This window comes from Setaria viridis, chromosome 8 (genome assembly GCF_005286985.2).
Source record: "Setaria viridis chromosome 8, Setaria_viridis_v4.0, whole genome shotgun sequence".
Lineage (NCBI taxonomy): Eukaryota > Viridiplantae > Streptophyta > Magnoliopsida > Poales > Poaceae > Setaria > Setaria viridis.
In genome coordinates, this window is record NC_048270.2 from 24498232 (window position 1) to 24516987 (window position 18756).

Consider the following 18756-nt stretch of genomic DNA (forward strand, 5'->3'; position numbering starts at 1 on the left):
GAACATTTTCGGGCTTTTCTTCGTGCGCTCGTGGTCGGACGGATAAAACGGTGAGGCGACCCGCACGGAGGACCTTGGATGCAGGGCCCACGCGGCTCGAGCGACGCGTCGAGGTGCGGGCATAAGAGCAAGGAAAGTGGCTAGTATGTCGGATGCGATCATACCAGCACTAAAGCAACAGATTCCATCAGATCTCTGAAGTTTAGCGTGCTTGGGTGAGAGTAGTACTAGGATGGTTTACCTCGTGGGAAGTCCTCGTGTTGCATTCTTTTTTTTTTGTCCTTTCATTTCGCCGCATTCCTCGGACATTTTCGGGGTTTTTTTATCCTTGCATTTCGCCGCATTCCTCGGACATTTTCGGGCTTTTCTTTGTGCGCTCGTGGTCGGAAGGATAAAACGGTGAGGCGACCCGCACGGAGGACCTTGGATGCGGGGCCCACGCGGCTCGGGCGGCACATCGAGGTGCGGGCATAAGAGCGAGGAGAGTGGCTAGTATGTCGGATGCGATCATACCAGCACTAAAGCACCGGATCCGATCAGAACTCCGAAGTTAAGCGTTCTTGGGCGAGAGTAGTACTAGGACACGCGAGAGTAGTACTAGGATGGGTGACCTCCTAGAAAGTCCTCGTGTTGCATTCCTTATTTTTTATTATTATTTTTCCGTCCTCTCAGTTCGCCGCATTCCTCGGAGATTTTCGGGGTTCTTCTGTCCTTCCATTTCGCCGCATTCCTCGGACATTTTCGGGCTTTTCCTCGTGCGCTCGTGGTCGGACGGATAAAACGGTGAGGCGACCCGCACGGAGGACCTTTGATGCGGGGCCCACACGGCTCGGGCGGCGCGTCGAGGTGCGGGCATAAGAGCAAGGAGAGTGGCTAGTATGTCGGATGCCATCATACCAGCACTAAAGCACCGGATCCCATCAGAACTCCGAAGTTAAGCGTGCTTGGGCGAGAGTAGTACTAGGATGGGTGACCTCCTAGGAAGTCCACGTGTTGCATTCTTTTTTTTTATTATTATTTTTCTGTCCTCTCAGTTCGCCGCATTCCTCGGACATTTTCGGGGTTCTTCTGTCCTTCCATTTCGCCGCATTCCTCGGACATTTTCGGGCTTTTCCTCGTGCGCTCGTGGTCGGACGGATAAAACGGTGAGGCGACCCGCACGGAGGACCTTTGATGCGGGGCCCACACGGCTCGGGCGGCGCGTCGAGGTGCGGGCATAAGAGCAAGGAGAGTGGCTAGTATGTCGGATGCGATCATACCAGCACTAAAGCACTGGATCCCATTAGAACTCCGAAGTTAAGCGTGCTTGGGCGAGAGTAGTACTATGATGGGTGACCTCTTGGGAAGTCCTCGTGTTGCATTCTTTTTTTTCTGTCCTTTCATTTCGCCGCATTCCTTGGACATTTTCAGGGTTTTTTTGTCCTTTCATTTCGCCGCATTCCTCGGACATTTTCGGGCTTTGCTTCATGCGCTCGTGGTCGGACGGATAAAACGGTACGGCGACCCGCACAGAGGACCTTGGATGTGGGGCCCACGCGGCTCGGGCGGCGTGTCGAGGTTCGAGCATAAGAGCAAGGAGAGTGGCTAGTATGTCGGATGCGATCATACCAGCACTAAAGCACTGGATCCCATTAGAACTCCGATGTTAAGCGTTCTTGGGCGAGTAGTTTCCCCGATGGTACGCCGAAAACGTATTTGGTAGGATTGAGTTTCCATCGGAATGCTCGCAGGCTTGTGAAAGTCTGTGATCAGATCATGTAGATTTCTGGTTTTGACTACTACATCGTCCACGTAGGCTTCTACGTTGCGATGTAGTTGTTTCTTAAAGCACATTTGAATTACGCGTTGATATGTTGCACCTGCATTCTACAGCCCAAAGGACATTGTCTTGTAGTAGAATGCTCCGAAAGGGGTGATGAACGCGGTCTTGGCTTGGTCTTCTTTCTTAAGTGCTATCTGGTGATATCCCGAGTAACAATTGAGGAAACAAAGTAGTGCACTTCCAGCTGTGGAGTCGACTACTTGGTCGATTCTGGGAAGCCCAAAGGGATCTTTGGGGCAATGTTTGTTAAGGTCTGTGTAGTCGACACACATCCTCCACTCGTTGTTGTTCTTCTTTCGAACTAAAACTGGGTTGGCTAGCCAATCAGGGTGGAAAACTTCTTTTATGAAGCCTGCCGCAAGTAATTTGGCTAGCTCCTTCTTAATTGCATCTCTTCTATCTTGGGCGAATCTTCGTAGTCACTGTTTTTTTGGAGTAGCTTTAGGATCAATGTTGAGTGAGTGCTCGATCAGTTCCTTGGGCACACCTGGCATGTCGGCCAGTTTCCACACGAAAATGTCTCTATTTGCCCGAATGAAACCAATGAGCGCACTTTCCTATTTAGGGTCTAGCCCTATTCCGATCAGAGATGTTTTGAATGAGTCGCCAGTCTCGAGGTCAATAGCTTTGAAGTCCTTGTCATTTGCTGGCTTGACTTTAGTAGCTCCTGGTTTGTTCTCTGGAATTTCGAGTTCCGCCGGAATGAGCTTCTTTGACGCAGTGAAAACTTGTTGCATGGAACTGGGAACTTGAGTAGTCACATTCATATGAAAGGAGAACAACTTCCGTGTCGCATTCATATGATCATCGCAGGTCTCCATGAAGAGATAGTTCTCCTTTCGGTCCAGGCATTTTCAGTAGCAAGTACACGTAGTGTGGGATGGCCATGAACTTGGCCAGGGCTGGTCTTCCAAGGATGGCATGGTAAGAAGTCTTGAAGTCAGCCACCTCAAACTTGATGTACTCTGTGCGGTAATGCTCTTTCGTGCCAAAGGTGATAGGTAAGGTAGTGTTTGGATGGGAGACAATGTAGAACGGGATGGTCCCATCCCAATTTTCTGGGATGGGATGATCCCATTTCATGTTTGGTTGAATGGGATGGGTTCGTCCCAATTTTTTGTTTGGTTGGAGAGATTGCAACAGACGGGATGAACACCGTTTTCTCCTTCTGTTAGATACCGTTTGTGGGGCACACTCGTCATACTAACAATGTCTTCTTCCTCCTCCCTGCGCCACGCTGGCCTTCCTGCTCCACCCGCGGTGCCGCCCCAGCTCGCCTCCGCTGCCCCTGGGTCACGCCCGCGCTACCCCCTGATCCACCCCCCCCCCCCGATCCACCCCGCCGCCGCCCCTGGCATGCCCGCGCCACCCCTGCTCCACCCCGTCGCCTCCCGATCCTCCCAGGCGCGCCTGCCTCCACCCCGGCCCCGGTCGTGTCCGCCCACGTCCGCCCCGGTCGTGCCCGCCTCCGTCCGCCGGAGCTCCGGCCGCGGCCGCATCTTGCCGCGCCAGCCCCAGCCGCGGGAGCTCCGGTCGTGCCCGCCTGACAAAGAAGAAACGACGTTGACGGAGACGAAGTGGGACGCCCCTGTCCGCTCGTTTTGGAGGGACGGGGGTATCCCGCATATAGAGAGAATATTCTCTTCTAGGGATGTCCCCGTCCCACCTGTCCTCCAACCAAACACGGGACGAAGTGGGATCGTCCCGTCCCGTCCCACTTTGTCCTCGGAACCAAACACACCCTAAGATGACTTGTCCTAGTGGGATAGCTGCGTTGCTTGGGACGATTCCATAGAAGGGAGAATCCGATGGGGTAAGCATTACAGTGATGTCGAGGTCCATCTTGCTTAGAGTCTTGGCAGAAATGACGTTGAGTCCACTGTCACCGTCGATGAGTACTTTGGTTAGTTTTGAGCCTGCGACAACTAGGTCTAGTACCAGAGGAAAACACCCTAGTTCTTAGAAGTTGGTCCAATGATCCTTTGTGCTGAAGGTAATGGGCACCTCAGACCATTTGAGAGGTGTAGGGGTGGCTGGTTCGATAGCCATGATTTCTCTGAGTACTAATTTGTTGGATCGCTTGGAGATAGTGCCTAGAATTCCGCTAAAAATAATGTTGACAGTTTTTGACGCTGTCTGGAACTTGTCTTCGCTATCTTCAATTTCATCCATCTTGCCCTTGCCTTTGTCCTTATTGCTGTTATTGTTATTGTTGTTGGCGGGAGGTTCTGGCAACTCTTGCATAACTCTGCGAAGGCTGTAGTAGTCTTTTGTAGCGTGTTTGCTGTGCAAGTGCCATGGACATTGTTTCTTGAGTAGTTCATTGAATGAAGGGCCATTATTTTGTTTGTTTGGTCCTTTCTTGCTTGAGTTTGACATTGCTGCAATAGTATTGTCTGGTTTACGCTTGCGATTCTGATTGCCCGAGTAGTTGTTTCGGTGATCACCATTGCAGTTTCTGTCTTGTTCTTGATTGTTACCTTGGTTATTGTTGTCATGTCCGCGATTGTGATGTGAGTCGAACCTTTTGTGTTCCTTATCTTCTTCGTCTACCCATGACTGAGCCATAATTTTGAGTTCTTTGACATCCACTCGACGGTGCCTGCCAAAGTTTTGGAACATGCGTCGGTCGCAGAGGCTATTTTGAAAACATTCTATTACGTATGTTTCTCAAATGTTGACAATTGTAGCCTTTTTGTCAAAAAAACAGCGTAGTAGCTGCGTAGGGATTCATCCTTTTGCTGCTTAACCTGAGCCAAGTCAATTATGTTGCCAGGGCACTTCATAGCTCCGGCGTAGTTGCTTGTAAAAGCTTTCTTTAGATTAGACCATGAGTCGATGGAGTTAGGCTTCAAAGATTCGAGCCAAGTTAGTGGCGCGGGCTCCATGAATACGGAAAAGTGGATAACCTTTGTATCATCCCTTCCGCCTACAGCTTGGACTGCTAGTGAGTAGTAGCGGAGCCACTGAACTGGGTCTTGTTTGCCATCATACTTAGTGATGCCCATTGGTTTGAATTTCTCTAGAAGAGTAGTCTTCATGATTCGTCTTGTGAAAGCGAGGAAGTGATCATTGTCATTACCCTCAGCTTCACGTTCACGGTGGCGATTGTTGATTATACTCGAGCGTCATAGTTGTGATATAATGTTTCTCTAAGATCACTGATGTTCGAGGGTTTTGGATTAGCTCTGCGGTGTGTGGGCCTTCCACAGAGGCTGTACGACTACCTTCGACTGCATCTCTGTTTCATCTTAGAGCTTCGAGTATGCCCCTATGTTGTTTTGGTTCTTCATGTGGTTGGTTTGAATGTCTTGCATCGTCTCTGCTATCATCATGGTGACTTGGGTTTTGAGGCACGGATGGGATTGGTGTCTCCTTATCAAGGAGTTTGTATGCGTGTTCTGCCAAGTATGACAGGAGATCGCTGTATTTGTTTGGAGGCATTGATCGGACGATAAGGTCGATAGAGGCAACAGTGGCAAGTGAAATGTTGTGTTCTCGTGTTTGTACTGCTTCGAATGCTCTGTCAAGGTTCATGATGGGAAGTCTTGCGGCTAGAAGTCGATGACTTTCTGCTCTCTGAGTGTTTCTTGCTCTTCTTTGAGTTCTCTAGCTGCTAGTTTCGCCCTCAGGGGTGTCAACTGATAATTCATCTTGGGAGACTTCTTTGACTTGGCGTTCCCGACGAGGAGTTCTCTAATGTTGGTGTTGGTCGCTGGTACCTGTTCCATCAGCTAGTGAAACAACAACAAAGAGTTCTTTATCCGGAGAGTAGCTTCTAGAGCTAGATTTTATGACCTCAGTGGAGCCATCTTCTTCACGGATCGGTGAGAGCGGAGTACCCTCTTGGTATGGGAGGATATCCAAGTGTGTAATGAGGCGTGACTCGTTGTCTTGGGCAAGGAAGGATGGCTTCATGCCCGGCCGGTAGACGAATCTGCCTTGCGGTGTTGATGTGATTACCAGGCCCTGCTGTAGACCTGATAAGGGGAGTTCTTCAAGAGGGTCCAAGTCATATTTGTGGTCCTCAATTGATTCCAGTCCAGATTGGAGTTCGAGTGGACCTGATAAAGGTTGCTGATGCGCCATGACCACGTTTCGAAGTCCGAGTGGGAATCGGCTTGGAGTTGTATCCGGTCCATACGATAGCTGAATTGCCTGTCCGCATGGACTAGTCTAAGTTGTGGTTAAATTCAAGTTTCTCGATGAAATCTTCCACCTCACGTCGACAAGAGTTTCTGTCGAGATGTTTCTTCTCTGGTTCTTCGATGATGCAGTGTTGGAAACCTCCAATGCCATCAGCGATGTAGAGCTAGATGCCGAAGATGAACGTTGCGCCCGCTTCGAACATGAACGCAGGCTTAATGATGACTTGAGCCATCGACCTCATGCGGAGAATTTCAACGACTGCCCCTACCTGGCACGCTAGCTGTCGGTATTTTGACCCGGCAACCTATCAAGGGAGTACCCGAGATAGTGTTTTGGTTGGTGGGTGTTGCCGAAATCAAGGAGTCGATGGTGATGCAGGAAGATGGTTTAGACAGGTTTGGGCCGCTAGATTGCGTAATACCCTACGTCATGTTGGGATATGAGGTACGCTACGCTAGCGCAAAACAAAATTTTTCTACCGCGTAAACCATGAAAACTGCCGTATATGGATCACGGGATTACCACTCGACGCACTAGTGCGGAAGATGTAGAATCGTGTCAGGGCAGTGAAGTTGATCAGTGTAATCGATCACGTTGACGTCGAGCAACTCCTCAGTAGCTCATCCACATACAGCGAGATCCTCATCGTGCCGCGGCTCATCGTCGGCTCATCGTGGCTCGTCGGCGGCTCATCGTGGCTCGTCGGCAGCTCATCCAAGTGCTGCAGGTGCAACACCTCCAAGGTATCCACACGTGCAGGGAGGAAGCGTTGCAAGCCGGACTGCTAGGTCCGCGAGTTGCAACAGGGCGAGGACGTGGGAGGCGCGGTGGCCATGCTTTGGCCAAAAGGGATGAAACCCTAGAGTGCCCCCACCTCTCTATTTATAGAGATTCCTGATGGGCCTCTGGGTCCAAGGCCCATTAGTACTCCTAAAACTGATTCAATTCGGATCACATCCGAATTGGGCTTCCAACCCTTTAAGTGTGTGACCCTATAGGTTCGGATACGTATAAACATGGCTCGAGTACTCCTACTCGGCCCAATAGTCGGTAGCGACCTCTAGTAAGACGTGCCAACTCCTATACACACACGAAGATCATATCAGATGAACCGTCATGACATCACGTACTTGCTACTCCCTTTGCCTCACGATATTTGGTCTAGCTCCAAGCCGACCGCTCTTTCTCGATCCTGTGATTTGGAATCCCTATGTAGGTTAACTCTTAACCGTACGTAGCATGGCTATGCATTTTCGGATTCGATCACTCGAGGGGCCCAGAGATATTACTGTCAAGTAGAGAGGGGCAAATCCTATCTTGATTTGACCATGCCTCACAACATGCTTCTTCACAAACCCGAAAGCTACCTTTTTAACTACCCTGTTACGGTGTAGCGTTTGGTAACCCCTAAGTAAGACGATACACATCTTGAGTACATGCGATAATGTTAGGCCTAAGGACAAAGCGTACATGTTGTGTAAAGAGAGAACTACTTCTCGTGTTGGGTCAATCCTAGCATATGTCTCCACATATGCCTACATTATTTGTTTGACATCTCCATGTCCATGACTTGTGAAACATAGTCATCAACTAATACATGTACTAGTCTAATATTCATGTGTGTCCTCACATGAACTCCGACTAGGGACCACTTTAGAATAACCATACAAGTAAAGAGTTTCACATACAATTCACATAATTGCAAATCAATTCAAGTAGCCTTTAATGGATATTCAAGGAACACAATATAAAATATGGATACAAATGGAATATCATCATCTCTATTATTGCCTCTAGGGCATACCTCCAACACGTCATGTATGTTGTATGCTTATATTTGGTTGAACTTTTTTTTGGGGGGGTGGTCTCTGCCCGCCCTTATATATTGGGGGAGCAGGGTAATAGGGTAGTCTTTGGTACAAGTGCACTAGTCCAACACGACTATAGAGTCCTACTCTAACTCGGTAGAGTAGTTTCCTAGTATTCCGACTATTCCTTTAGGAGTTCCATGTAGTATACGTTACCCTACACTGTACTCTTCATGTCCTTATACATCTCAAGTACGTCCCCTTGAGTGGGTCCGTACAGATCTTCTAGTGGGCCCGAGGATGTATGGTCGGCAAATCCCACGGAAACCATCATTGGGAAGGTGGTAGGAGACTCCATGAGAAAGATGGGCTTGATCGGGCGCACAGTGGTTTGGCTGAACCAAGGGTTCGTTTGAACCCCTACTTGCACCGTTTGGGCCCATATTCGGTCGATGCACTCCTTGTAGGCTCCTCATGTGGGTCCAGGGTGATGTGGTGATGTGGGTGAAGTTGAGTTGGTTTGGTATGTCAAGTGAACTCTTCCTATTGTTGGGATACGAGGTAGGCTACACTAGCGCAAATCAAAAATTTCTATCGCGTAAACCAGGAAAACTGCCGTATAAGGATCACGGGATTACCACTCGATGCACTGATGTGGAAGATGTAGATTCGCGTCGATGCAGCGAAGTCGATCAGCGTAGTTGTACGTAGTCGATCAAGTCGACGTCCCACAACTCCTCAGCAGCTCGTCCACGTGCAGCAAGATCACCCTCATGCCGCGGCTCGTCGTGGCTCGTCGACGGCTCGTCCAAGTGCTGCAGGCACAATACCTCCAAGGTATCCACACGTGCAGGGAGGAAGCGTCGCAAGCCGGACCGCTAGATTCGCGAGTTGCAACAGGCGAGGGCGTGGGAGGCGCGACAGATGTGTTTCGCCAAAAGGTGTAAACCCTAGGGCGCACCCACCCCTCTATTTATAGAGGTTCCTAACGGGCCTCTGGGTCCGAGGCCCATTAGTACTTCTAAACCTAATCCAACTTGGATCACATCCGAATTGGGCTTCCAGCCCCTTAAGTGTGTGACCCTATGGGTTCGGATACGTATAGACATGGCCCGAGTACTCCTACTTAGCCCAATAGTCGGTAGCGGCCTCTAGCAAGACGTGCCAACTCCTATACGCACACGAAGATCATATCAGACGAACTATCACAACATTATATACGTGTTATTCCCTTTGCCTCACGATATTTGGTCTAGCTTCAAGCCGACCGCTCTTTCTCGATCCTATGATTCGGAATCCCTTGGTAGGTTAACTCTTAACCATACGTAGCATGGCCATGCATTTTCGGATCCGATCACTCGAGGGGCCCAGAGATATCACTCTCAATAAGAGAGGGCAAATCCCATCTTGATTGACTATGTCTCATAGCATGCTTCTTGACAAACCCGAAAGCTACCTTTACAACTACCCTATTACGGCATAGCGTTTGATAGCCCCTAAGTAAGTCGATCGACATCTTGAGTACATGCGACAATCTCAGGTCTAAGGACAAAGCGTATATGCTGTGTAAAGAGAACTACTTCTCGTGTTGGGTCAGTCCTAGCACATGTCTCCACATGTGCCCACATTATTAGTTCAACATCTCCATGTCCATGACTCGTGAAACATAGTTATCAACTAATACATGTGCTAGTCTAATATTCATGTGTGTCCTCACATGAACTCCGACTAGGGACGACTTTAGAATAACCATACAAGTAAAGAGTTTCACATACAATTCACATAATTGCAAATCAATTCAAGTAGCCTTTAATGGATATTCAAGGAACACAATATAAATCATGGATACAAATGGAATATCATCATCTCTATTATTGCCTCTAGGGCATACCTCCAACACCTATCTCATGCTCTCTCAGGATAGGCCGAAGCTGTGTTTTCTTATGTGTTTGAGCATGTTTTCCCAGATGCAGACGCGTAAACATGTAAACAGTAATTCACCAAAACTTATGGAAATGATTAGAGATAAACTCCTATCTCTAAGTTGGTGCTTGTTATTTTACTGTTCTTTGCAAGAGTTGACGGTCAGATTTGTCACTTATGGACCGTAAACAATGAGTTATTGAGTTGGACTCAGTTTGGATTTGTGGAGACAGCCTTTGCTAAATTAATACATGTATATACTATGTATAGTTGGGTAGTCTTACAAAAATCTTTGGTATTCACGTGTCATACCCCTCCCTACGCCTATATGATCCCTTGTGGAAATACAACTTCTAACTAGACTATACAGACCAAACTGGTCTGACCGCCCTAGCATATCGGTCTGACCGGTTTTCCTCGATGTAGATCTTCCCGAAATCATAACTCCCTCGTCCAAACTCCGAATCAGACATTCTACATATGTAGTTTAATCACCTCGACAAGAACTATATAATGGTGAAGTCCACTTTACATTTTAAGCACTTCCAAACTAGTCTGACCGGTTCTGCCAAATCTTCCGAATTTTATCGTCAACAGAAAGTGAATTTTGCTTGTCCTTTTAAACGGTTGCTATTGAATACGAAGACTGCTCTTATTAGCTCAGGCTTTTGAATATGCTCCACGCATGTGCTATCTCGGCCCTCGTTGCTACAGGCTAAACGAAGCTTAAAGCTCGGTAACTTAGCCGCTGTCGACGTAGACACGAGGCAAGATCCCTCGTCGGGAGAGATAACACGACCCTGCAGGAATTAAATGCAGCCAGGCCACTAGCGTCCTTCTGTCGGTGACCGGTCACTGATCAGCCGCTTGCACGTTTTGGCGAGAGGCCCCGACATGAGCGATGGACAGGTCAGGTGGCCAGAAATACATAAATTTTTAGATAAAGAAATAGTTTAATATTTCGGCCTCTCTACGTCGCGGACACAAATAAACGCACGTTGGTCTATATGCCTAACTTGGACTTCCCTTTTTTCCCAACTTTAGCACTATGCAAAAAGAAGATTCCCCATCATATCAAACTTGCGGTACATGCATGGAGTACTAAATGTAGACGAAATCAAAAACTAATTTCACAGTTTTGTTGTACTTTGCGAGACGAATTTTTTGAGCCTAATAGTCAATGTTTGGATAATAATTCATAAATACAAACGAAATGCTACAGTTACGCATTTATGACAAAATACAAACTTTGCCACTCCCAATTTGAGAACTAAACAAGACCTTGATACTGCAACAGTGTGGAGCGTCCTTGTCGCAGGTCAGTCCCGCAAACAGTGTGGAGAAATAGAGAGATGAGAAATACCGCAAACAGTGTGGAGAAATAGAGAGATGAGAAATACCACACATCATTATGTTTAGGTAACCTCCCATAGATCTAGCTGAGCTTCCAGCATTGAGGCGCAAGGCGCATGCAGTTCCAGGACTTCTCCGGCCTGAACGAGCAGGAGTCGGGTAGCAGATCGAAGATGTAGATCACGCGTGCCTAGGCATGAAATGAAGCTTGAGCTGCTGGATTATTCGGGCTCGGAGCGGCCACCCGACGACCCAAACGATTGCAGGTGTGGTCGTCAGACTCAGCTCGTTAATGCTCTGTCCATTAGCAGTGATGACGGGCACCATCAGTGATTAAGTCGTGCCAACTGCCAGATTTAATGTTGTCTCCTCCCTAGCTATAAAAGGAATGACGATGCCAACGGCCAACCCGGGCTGCAAATCGAACCGAGACTAAAGAGCACTCATCAGGCATGGAGAGCGGCAAGAAGCACGTCAGCGTGGTGGCCCTGTTGGCCGCAATGGTGGCTCTACAGCTGATGGCAGCTCCGGCGGCCATGGCCCGCCCAATGCAGGCTATGAAAGGGGACGGTTCCCGCGCCCCACTGCCAAGGCAGATAATGGAGGAGCTAATCCTCTCCAAGCTCGGTAAACTTCAGTACTGTGGTGAAACATGCTATTTAACCGGGTGCCATGGCTCTGGTTGCAGCTGTGTGCCGCTTGGTGGTATTCCGTGGACTACTTTCAATTGTATGCGTTCCGCGGCTTCGCTTTCGGTGAAGGTGAAGCCGTTCCATGACGCCGTTCTTCCCTGCAATGTTCGAACATCATAGCTTTCCGAAGCCATGTGTATGTAGTATTCATGTCGTGAGATGCAAGAACCACTGGTAGAGAAATGAGTATTAGTCTCGGTTGGGAAACATAATAGATCTCGGTTTTCCCAAGGTCCCGGCCTTTATTCAGGACTAAAGGTCCCGGCTAAAACCACATCTTTAGTCCCGGTTGGTAAAAAATAACCGAGATTTTTGTTGATGATGGAAGGTCGTTTTTGTTAACGAAGAAGACGGCATGTTGTCAACTTCATGTGTTGTTGTACTCGTTTGGCGATTAAATAAATGACGACCAGTTAATTGAAACGGGTTTTATTTTCGAACAAGGTTGAGATCAATCCGCTGCCGAAGGCTTAAAAGTCCGGGTGTTTAGTGCTCAACCCTTAACCATGGCGAGCTGCACTTGCAGCCGCTGCTACCTGAGCAGCGAGCTGAGAGGCACAAGGTTTTCTATGATTTGTGACCGTGCTCGCTTTGAGCCACAGCCACTGCCGAGCCACTGTCGCACTGTGGACGGAAGGAGTGTGTGGAGTTACAAAGGAGGGCACAACCGCACGAGATGGCTATGGGGCATGACCAACACAAGAGGTGCCCGGCTGCATGCAAAAGCATGAGTAAGGGTATTGCCGATATGATATTTTATTCGGAGCTGCTAGCGCCTGGACGTCCGATCCGGGCACTAGAGTCGGACGCAGGCGCAGCCCTCCGATTGGGTGAAGCATAGTCGTTGGATGAACCAGAAAAATTTCCCACCACAACATTGCTTGCGTGTTGCATGCAACATAGACCACCTAGAAACTTTTTCACGAGACATGAGTGGCTCCAGGCGTCGTCTTCTTCGCGCGGCTCGGGGAGGGACGAGCTCCAGGCGAGGCGACGCCCCCAAAATTTTGATCCGTTGCCAGGGAGTGCAGATGTCGCATCTCCTCCAAAGAATAGAATTCCCTCCTCCAAATCAACCACATGCCGACCATCCGCCCCCAATTGTTGCAAGGAATCCTACAGATCCCGTGATGATGCCCCTCACCACCCACCCAGGTAGCTCGAGCAGTGTTCATGGGGGCTTGGCCTCCGCATCAAGGGTCCAAATTCACCATGTTGTAGATGTCGTGGGGGGGTGCAATTGCTTGGACCGTGAACACGTCGTCTAACTCCGCAGGACAGGTTGGATTTCCACTAAAATTTGGATTATGGGCTTCTGGTTCCCCATGGGTGTTCATGGTGTTGGGTTTTTTGACAATTTTCCAAGGTTTTTTTTATCCTTAGGCTCTACACAGTTGAAGTAAACCGTGTTCTCATGATCGAAACATCTTATACTGCCGTTTGCAACGTCTGAATAACCCTTTTGCAATAGGTGCATTATTCGAAGCTGCAGCCCCAGATTGCAGCAACATCAAGCAACAACAGCGTCGACCAACATGAAGATGTGGGGCAACAAGGTGTTGCAACAAAGGTGAGAGAAACGTGCTAGGAATAATTGAAGCACATGTTCAATATCTGAATTATGTTTTGAACATCAATTTCTCTTGTTCCTGTAACCCTAGCTGCAACTTTGCTATGCAGGGTCATGGGGGGCTGGGTCCTATTGGAAGCGTGTCAACAAACTCTACTGAGTACGTGCAAGTAGAGGTTGGTACAGATGAGGAGGTCTACCATGAGGATGAAGATGTTGTATGCTCACAGCCGGTAGTGCCATGTGTTGGGATGGAATTTGACACAATACAAGAAGCAAGAAGCGTGTACAATGACTATGCTTTGAAGATGGGTTTTAACATCAGAGTGGCATCTTCAAGAAATAGCAATGTCACAAAGGGATTGATCAGAAAAGAGTGGGAATGTTCTCATGCTAGGAAGCCTCCTCAGGAGGGAGCAGATGATGGAGAGGAGGAAACCACCTCAGCAAGCACATTGACTAATGACACAGCAACACTAGGGGATTCAAAGAAGAGAGCAGCAATAACTGTGCTGACCACAGCAACAAGGAAGCGCAACACCATCAAGAAATTGGACTATAAGGCTCACATGGCAGTTGGCTTGAGAAATGGGAAGTGGAGAGTCATTGTAATGCAACCTGACCATACTCCTCCCATGGTGAAGGCGATTGGGGTGAGGAAACACCTGAGGTCCCACCGCAGCATCTCGTTGGCTGATTATGAGCTGCTAAAAACACTACACCATAGAAACATTAGCACCACGCAGATCATGGGGGTCCTTGCTGATTTCCATGGTGGACTTGGCAACCTTACTTTTAGCAGCAAGGATGTTTCAAACATGAGGACGCACTTGAGAGGAGGTCTCAACTTCAGGGACATGGATGCAACATTGGAGTATTTTCAAAAGCAACAAGCTGAGAGTCCTTGCTTCTATTATGCACCGATGATTGATGCTAATAATGTTGTTAGAGGATTGTTATGGGTGGATGACAGGACTAGAGAGCTGTACAAGACTTTTGGTGATTGCATTTTCTTTGACACAACATATTGCACCAACAGATATGACATGCCATTTGCACCAATCGTTGGGATAAATAACCATTTGCAGAGCATACTTCTTGGATGTGCATTATTGCCGGATGAGACAACAGAAACATTTGTTTGGGTGCTAGAAAGGTTGAAGGAAGCAATGGGTGGGCATGAACCAACCAACATAATGACGGACCAGGATAAAGCAATGAAAGCAGCAATAGCGATAGTGTTCTTTAATGCAACACACAGATGTTGCAAATGGCATGTGCTGAGCAAGGCGAATGATAAACTTTCTTGGCTTATTAGTGAGGAACAAGACTTTGCCAAGGAGTTTGACTACTATGTGAACCGGACTGAAACACCTGAAGAATTCAAGATGTTGTGGGCGATGATAGAGGACAAGTACCACTTGCAAGAAAATGAATTCTTTCAAAGTATGTCCACTACAAGGAGGATGTGGGCACTTGCGTACTTCAGAAGGTACTTCTTCCCCTTCACGAGCACGACAGGGAGGTCGGAAAGCATGAATTCATTATTCAAGAAGGTTGTTCACCCTCAGGACTCAGTGTTGCAGTTTGTCACACAATATGATTACATCATGGACACCATGACTGAAAGAGAGAATAAGGAGCATTGCAAGGGGGAGATTTCAGATCCACCACTATGGGGGAGGTATGCTTTCGAGAAGCAAGCTGCTGCATTCTACACTAGTGAAGCCTTTGGTAAATTTCAAGAGTTGTTGTGTGATTCAACAAGATTCAAAGTAGGGGCTATGGCTAGTGATGACCAGGGCTGGCCCATTGAAATTGTGCACCCAAATTCAACCAGAGTCTGCACGGTCACAGTTGATAAAGATGCAACATTGTATACATGCTCATGCAACATGTTTGACCGGGATGGCCTCTTGTGTCCACACATACTGAAAGTCTTCACAAACAGGGATGTCGAAAAAATTCCAGAGAAGTATCTACTTAGAAGGTGGTCAAACAAAGTGACGATAAGGATACCGGAACGCCTCTTGGGGGCTGAATCAGCATTTGGTGTCCCGACCACAAACAAGCTAAGGTACAATGCATTGTGTAGAAAAATGACATCACTAGCAGCTGAAGCTTGTTCAAGTCCTAAAAAGTACACCGTTGCTTCTGCTAGGATCGATCAATTGGTAGAAGCGGTCAGGGCAGCAGGGGGTTCACCAGAAATGCAACAAGATGAAGTTCAGGCTTCTAAAGCATCCAATGTTGCAACAGGTCAACAGTCCCAAACACCTGCTGTCATGGTAAAGAATCCACCAAGAACAAACCGTAAGGGGCGTCCAAAGGAGAAGGTGGAAAGGTTGAAGTCGATAGTGGTGCAAGCTAAGGAGAAAGCAATGAAAAAGAAGCGTAAAGGAAAGAAGCCACAAAAAATCCCACCATGCTTATATTGCATTGAAGACGACCATAGTGTCTAGACCTGCGCGTACATAGCCAAGGCAGAGGCAATTGCAAGGGAGCTGAAGAAACGGAGCTAAAGCTCTAATTTTCATTATTTTTATTTTTTCCATTGAGTTGAGCTTGAGAAACATGTAATGGTAGGTACTGCAACATTTCATTTGATCAACTGCAACATTTCCTTTGATTAACATTTTTACTAAAAAAATAAATTATTCATGCTGTTGTTATGCCCATGTCTGAGGTTGCACCATGTGGTTTGGTCTAAATGCATGAGCTGGAGATGATTTGGCTACGTGTTCTGACTCAACATTTGTGTTGTAGTATGGCAACAACGAACATGATGTGCTGAAACATTTAATCAGTTGATGTTGTATGCACACTTTTGTGGTGTTTCATATGTTGGCAACGCATGTTGCAAAAAATAAAAGGCACGACAACATTTATGCAACATGGTTGAGCAGAGTTTGCAACATACATAGTACACTACGGCAACAATAAAAAATATAATGTAGTGCAACATTTGTTGAATGCATTTGCATATAGAAATATAGAACACACATTTGCATATGTGTTTTTCCGCAACACCTATATGTTGATTCCGAAACATTAAAGAACTACTACAACAACATACATTTAAATGAATCCAAGTATGGTGTGTAGAATTCATCGAAAGCAGCCATGTTTTTCTACAACACCTATATATTGTCGGTGTTTTATACCGGCAGCCTACCAAGGGGGTACCCGAGGTAGTCGATTAGTCAGTTGGGGGATCACTGGACCTGGAATCCGAAGGTAAAAGCGAGGGCCCAAGACATGGATTTATACAGGTTCGGGCCGCCAGAGTAGCGTAATACCCTACATCTTGTTTTGGGGTGTTGTATATTGCGCCCTGCACTTGGGTTTTGAGCTTAGGTGAGCTACCGATCCAGGTACCCCTGCCCTCCTTTATATACTCCAGGAGGCAAGAGTACTAGTCGGATTATAAGGAGGAGTCCTAGTAGGAGTACACGGTATGAGTCCTAGTCGGATTATAGGGGAATCCTAGTAGGAGTCCAACTTCTTCCTTCCTTGCGGGTACTGGGGATCTATCCCTGACATATATTCAGTTTGAAACAATAAAGAACTACTAGAGCAACATATTGATGGTGACATGTTTTTCAGCAACACCTATATTGTAATGTTGAAACATTAAAGAATTACTACATAAACATTAAACATTATGATCAAAATCTAAATATAACAGAAATGAAAAGGAACTCACGGTTGTTGTTGCTCATCTTTCATTGCATCTAAATTCTTTGGCAGTTTCTTCAATATCTAGTTTCTTCATCTAACTTCATTCTCTTCTACTTCTTTCCTTCGTTCAAATTAATTGCAGCCCTCTTCCTCCTGTTTTTCTTGTCATGTGTACTTGATCCAGACTTCTTCACATCGGTATCATCAATGGTGTGATCAACTAGAAAAAAAGACTTACAATTACCTCAAATATGTGCAGGAAAGAAAGAATGAAAGTGGAGACACAACGAGGTAAAAAGGAGGTCACCCATGTTAGTAGTTGCTGCTGGTGGGGTCGGGCAATCTTTTACAATGTCTTCATTAACAAAGAGGTCAAATGAAGGGATGCCATCAAGATAACTTGAATCGTTGCTGATCTTGTCGACAGGTGAACCAGCAGCGCTGATTGTTGCTCTAGGTGCAGCAACAGCGCTGGTGGGGGCTCTAGCTACACCAGCAGTGCTGGTGGATGCATCTGTTGTGGCACCGACAGTAGTAGGTGGCCCATCTGCACCACTAGCACACATGGATGGCATTGCTGCATCACCATCGATGGTGGATGCCCCTGCTCCCCCACCATCATTCCTGGCCAAGTTCGCTAGATCTGCCATCTTGGCCAACATCTCACTGTGACGCCTCCTCCACATGCCCATGACTTGATCTTTAATATGAACCTTGATTGTTGTAGATACAACATCAGCAAGCTCAAGAACATCTTGCTCCATAAATTTACTATAGTGAGCAGCAACATTTTGATACTCGAGAGGGATCTGTCTTTTAGAATTATAAAAAAATAAAAAGAAAAGAGTGTTAGGAAAAAATTGATCCAATAATGCAATAAAAATACAGAATGTACATGAAACATATGAAATATGTACACTGCAACAAAAGAAACTAGTGTATTGGGACATTGCAACATGATGGGGATCTAACTTAACATGACAAAAAAAATAGAAAGTTGGCATGCAACATTAGAAGAATGTGTGTTGAAACATTAGTGTAACGTTAATGTAACATATTACACTTTGTGAAACATATGTGTTTTTCTGCAACACCTATACGTAGATTCTAAAACATTAAAGAACTACTACAGCAACATACATTAAAATGAATCCAAAAATATGGGTGCAGAATTCATCGAAAGCGGGCATGTTTTTCTGCAACACCTATATTGTAATGTTGAAACATTAAAGAACCACTATAGCAACATTAAATATTTTGAAGAATGAAGGAAACATGTTTTTCTGCAATAGAAAAACATTGCAACAGAGAGTTTTAAGAGATGAAACAAGACGGAACTGAAAATGAGACATGCTTTTTAACCTGTCGCAAAGGATTGCTGGTTGATGGTGGTTGGTGCAACCAATCATCTAGAGAGCTGACGGCAGGGATTTCCTTGGTGGCAGCATGGGTAATATGATCTTCTACACTTGGGGCAGCACCATAAGGTGTACGGGAGAAGTCGCGAAACTAGACATGAAAATAAGTAGGAAATGAATATTGAGTATCACTAAGTTAAATAAGGAAAAAGAGGGGATGAAAAGGACATACGGGGAGCTTTCCAAATGAATTGCCCAATGCCAACCTGTTCTTATCGACTGGCATAACAAAATCAAAGTCCTCATTTGTGACATTGCAGATGCGAGGGAGGTTGTAATTTAATTGATGCACTTCTCGATCGATTGGCAAATCCAGATAGTCAATGTAAGCAATCTGTGT

General features: G+C 46.7%; 1 protein-coding gene, 3 non-coding genes and 1 pseudogene across 4 annotated transcripts; all 5 read left to right on the forward strand.

The window, feature by feature from the left end:
* The first annotated feature begins 150 nt into the window (after positions 1-150).
* On the forward strand, positions 151-269 carry LOC117834873 (5S ribosomal RNA). Its single transcript, XR_004635837.1, has one exon. It is a non-coding gene; the product is annotated as a 5S ribosomal RNA (ribosomal RNA).
* A 230-nt stretch (positions 270-499) lies between these two features.
* On the forward strand, positions 500-639 carry LOC117834879 (5S ribosomal RNA; annotated as a pseudogene).
* Positions 640-883: 244 nt separating this feature from the next.
* LOC117834831 (5S ribosomal RNA) lies at positions 884-1002 on the forward strand. The gene has a single exon (XR_004635802.1). It is a non-coding gene; the product is annotated as a 5S ribosomal RNA (ribosomal RNA).
* Positions 1003-1245: 243 nt separating this feature from the next.
* On the forward strand, positions 1246-1364 carry LOC117834827 (5S ribosomal RNA). The gene has a single exon (XR_004635798.1). It is a non-coding gene; the product is annotated as a 5S ribosomal RNA (ribosomal RNA).
* A 10143-nt stretch (positions 1365-11507) lies between these two features.
* LOC117834403 (protein FAR1-RELATED SEQUENCE 9) lies at positions 11508-15779 on the forward strand. Its single transcript, XM_034713994.1, has 4 exons — positions 11508-11682; positions 11744-11760; positions 13219-13317; positions 13428-15779. The coding sequence occupies exons 1-4, from the start codon at positions 11508-11510 to the stop codon at positions 15777-15779; spliced, it is 2643 nt and encodes an 880-aa protein (XP_034569885.1).
* Positions 15780-18756: the final 2977 nt, after the last annotated feature.